Source organism: Limulus polyphemus, unplaced genomic scaffold (assembly GCF_000517525.1).
Source record: "Limulus polyphemus unplaced genomic scaffold, Limulus_polyphemus-2.1.2 Scaffold12717, whole genome shotgun sequence".
NCBI lineage: Eukaryota > Metazoa > Arthropoda > Merostomata > Xiphosura > Limulidae > Limulus > Limulus polyphemus.
In genome coordinates this window covers 7414-11552 of record NW_013678327.1, presented here as the reverse complement: position 1 = coordinate 11552, position 4139 = coordinate 7414, and the positions used below count along the sequence as shown (strand labels likewise).

Sequence of the window (4139 nt, the reverse complement as noted above, 5' to 3'; positions counted from 1 at the left end):
AACAATCATTAGACTATCACTGAAACAGTAAGTACATCACTGACTACAATCATTAGACTATCACTGAAACAGTAAGTTCATCACTGACTATAATCATTAGACAATCACTGGAAAAGTAAGTACATCACTGACTACAATTATTACACTATCACTAAAACAGTAAGTACATCACTGACTTCAAGCAATGTGCTGTTGCTAGTGGTTGAGCAAATAGGATTTTAAGTTGTAGCTACAGAAATATTGAATACAAGTCTAAAGAGGTTATAATTTCATTGTGCAGGTTACTGGTTAGGCCACATTTGGAATATTGTGTTCAGTCTTGGGCTCCTTACTTGAGGAAGGACATTGAATTATTAGAAAGGGTTCAGAGAAGGGTTACTAAAATGGTGCCTGGGATGGATGGGTTGTCATATGACGGGAGGTTGTATCTCTCAAATTGTTTTCACTTGAAAAAAGAAGAGTTAGGGTAGATTTGATTGAGGTGTTTAAGATTGTAACGGGAATTAATAGTGTTGATGCATCATCTTTTTTATATTTAACAATGAGAATAGTAGGACAGGGTAACACAAGTATAAATTTTGACAAGGTAGGAGTCATCTTCAGTTATTTTTCTAACAGGGTGGTTGGCCTTTGGAATGGGTTGCCTTTGGATGTTGTGGAGGGAGTAAATTTAAGTGAGTTTAAGAAAAAAAACTTGATAAGTATATGAATAATAAAGGCTGCCTTTAAGATTTTTTTAAAATTAATTTATTAATACTTTTAGTTTAGTTTAGATGATGGAGCAGCCGAGATGGACCAGTAGTTCCCATGTTGTCCCAAAACGTTATGTTATATTGTATGACAATTATTTTGTTCTGTAATTATGATTATTTTTCTATGTTCAGTATTAAAGTCTTTCACCTTATATTTTGTTCTGTGATTATAATTATTTTTCGAGGCTAATTATTGGATGTCAGTTTGAATTCAACTTTACTGTTCTGTGATTATTAACAATTATTATTATTAACTTGTATTCATTTCTTCACCCACACATGTGTACGTGTGGCTGGATATTACTTGTTTCTTGTGGTCTTATATTAAACAACATTAATGTGTGCCGGTGATTGTTTTTTAGGGTGTGGAGTGTACGATACAACCACTTTCATGATCAGCTGGTACTTTCATCAAGCAGTGATTCCAGGGTAGTGTTGTCTAGAGTTGTCTCAATTTCTTCTGAACCTTTTGGCCATCTGGTGGAAGAAGAGGAAAGCCTGAATGGTCACGAAGAAAGTGTTCAGGAAAGGTGATAAATACTATCAAACTTAATGATACTTAGATATTGGTATTAGACACATTTTACAGCTAAGTTTAAGTAAGTTTGTGGGATCAGATTTATTAGCTGTAGACTTAAATTTATTCCAGAAATGATCTTCCATAGCTAGGACAAGGTAATTTTGTTTTTTTAAGTAAATATATATGTATATATTGCCGAACTAGGTTCTACATGCAATGTGTAGATGAATGAACTTTTATCACTTGAAGATTGACCCTGTTATTAAATCTTCTTTCTACTAGAGTTGGGTCTAGTTCACCTAGTTATCACAAAATTTTTTTACTGAGTTAGGTATTATGTGAAATTCACTTGCTAAATACTAAGTGTTTTTAAGTTTCTATTAGACAATTCAAGAGAGCATTAACCAAATACCATTACTGATGTCTGATTGTACCTCTAACTTGGTAGTCGTTAGGTGGCTGAACAAAAGGGAACTGAGTTTGGACAGAATTAGCTGATTATACATTGTTAGATGTTAAATTGTTTTCTCTGTTTTAGATAGAATTATATTTTAATATTATTTGTGATATCTTTCATCTTCTGTTCTATCAATGTATGTGATTATAATGATATAGTGATGTTGAGCTTTGACATTGTACATGTTTGTAATAAGATTTTTTATGAGTGTAGTCAGTGATGTACTAACTGTTTTAATGACAGTGTAATGATTGTAGTCAGTGATGTACTAACTGTTTTAATGACAGTGTAATGATTGTAGTCAGTGATGTACTTACTCTTCCAGTGACAGTCTAATGGATGTAGTCAGTGATGTACTTACTGTTTCAGTGATAGTGTAATAACTGTAGTCAATGATGTACTTATTGTTTTAATGACAGTGTAATGATTGTAGTCAGTGATGTACTTACTCTTCCAGTGATAGTCTAATGATTGTAGTCAGTGATGTACTTACTCGTCCAGTGATAGTCAAATGATTGTAGTCAGTGATGTACTTACTTATTCAGTGATGGTCTAATGATTGTAGTCAGTGATGTACTTACTGTTTTAATGACAGTGTAATGATTGCAGTCAGTGATAGTCTAATGATTGTAGTCAGTGATGTACTTACTGTTTCAGTGATAATCTAATGATTGTTGTCAGTGATGTACTTACTCTTCCAGTGATAGTCTAATGATTGTTGTCAGTCATGTACTTACTGTTTCAGTGACAGTCTAATGATTGTAGACAGTGATGTACTTCCTGTTTCAGTGATAGTCTGATGATTGTTGTCAGTGATGTACTTCCTGTTTCAGTGATACTCTAATGATTGTAGTTAGTGATGTACTTACTGTTTCAGTTAGTCTAACAATTGTAGTCAATGATGTACTTAATGTTTCAGTGATAGTCTAATGATTGTAGTCAGTGATGTACTTACTGTTTCAGTGATACTCTAATGATTGTAGTTAGTGATGTACTTACTGTTTCAGTTAGTCTAACAATTGTAGTCAATGATGTACTTACTGTTTCAGTGATAGTCTAATGATTGTAGTCAGTGATGTACTTACTGTTTTAGTGATAGTGTAATAATTGTAGTCAGTGATGTACTTACTTTTCCAGTGATTGTCTAATGATTGTAGTCAGTGATGTACTTACTGTTTCAGTGATAGTCTAATGATTGTAGTCCGTGATGTACTTACTGTTTCAGTGATAGTCTAATGATTGTAGTCAGTGATGTACTTACTCTTCCAGTGATAGTCTAATGATTGTAGTCAGTGATGTACTTACTGTTTCAGTGATAGTCTAATGATTGTAATTTACACCAATGACATAGATGAAAGAATGGTCAATAAATTATTTAAATTTCCAGATGATATTAAGGTCTTGGGTGTTGCTAGCTGTGAAGAGGATGCTGCTGATTTACAAAAGGATTTAGATCATTTAGTGAGTTGGACAAATAAATGGCAGATGGGTTTTAATTATAATAAATGCAAGATAATGCATGTGGGTTATCATAATTTGAATTATAAGTATAATTTAGATGGGAATAACATTAACAGTGTCATGAAAGAAAGGGATCTTGTTGTAATAGTTGATCAGTCTTAGAAGCTACCAAAAGAACAAAGGTCCTAAGACTGAGCCCTGAGGTACTGCACTTGTGACATTAATCCGGTTTGACTGAACTCCATTTATAACAACCCTCTACTTTCTTCCATCCAGCCACTCTTCTATCCAATTTGCTAACTTATCCCCACACACATATATAGAGATAATTTTTTATAAGCTTTTTATGTGGCACCTTGTCAAATGTTTTCTGAAAATCCAGATACACCAAATCAATACCCTTACCCTCATATACATAAACAGTAACCTTTTCAAAGAATGTCAAAAGATTTGAAAAGCATGATTTTCCCTTAGTGAAACTATGTTGACAGCCGAGTTAATAGCCGTAGCAAACAAGCCAGCCCCTACCCTATATAAATGTAAACCATCCATCCCAAAAATCTCCCTTCTTCCACTGAACTGATCCCACAAGTCCAATCAGCCAATCTGCTCATCCTTACATGCTAACCTAAGCCTAGTATTCAGCCCTAGTGACCTACTTATAACTTCATCCCCACAGTTAATTCTGGGCAGTATCCCAGACAAAATTAAGTTATGGCCTTTTTCTTTAAATGCCTTTATCAACCCCTTGTATTTATTAATTAGCTCCTCTGATTTACACTTCCCTACATAATTAGCCCTTACATGCACCACAAAAATGGCATCTCTGCTAGCCCCCTTTATTATATTTCCTGTTCTGTCAGTTATATCCTCCATCTGAGCCCCTGGGTAGCATAATCTGATTCTTTTCTCACTATTTACCCCACAGACTATTCTATTCACATGCCTT

General features: G+C 34.0%; 1 protein-coding gene across 1 annotated transcript in view; it reads left to right on the top strand.

Annotated features, from left to right (window-relative positions):
* Positions 1 to 1114: 1114 nt before the first annotated feature.
* Positions 1115 to 4139, top strand: part of LOC111084000 (protein TSSC1-like) — a gene marked incomplete at its 5' end in the record, with an annotated part of 5401 nt that continues 2376 nt past the window's right edge. The window contains one exon of the mRNA XM_022380766.1: positions 1115 to 1282. Within this exon, the coding sequence (XP_022236474.1) occupies positions 1115 to 1282 (168 nt within the window). The remainder of the gene's footprint in view (positions 1283 to 4139) is intronic.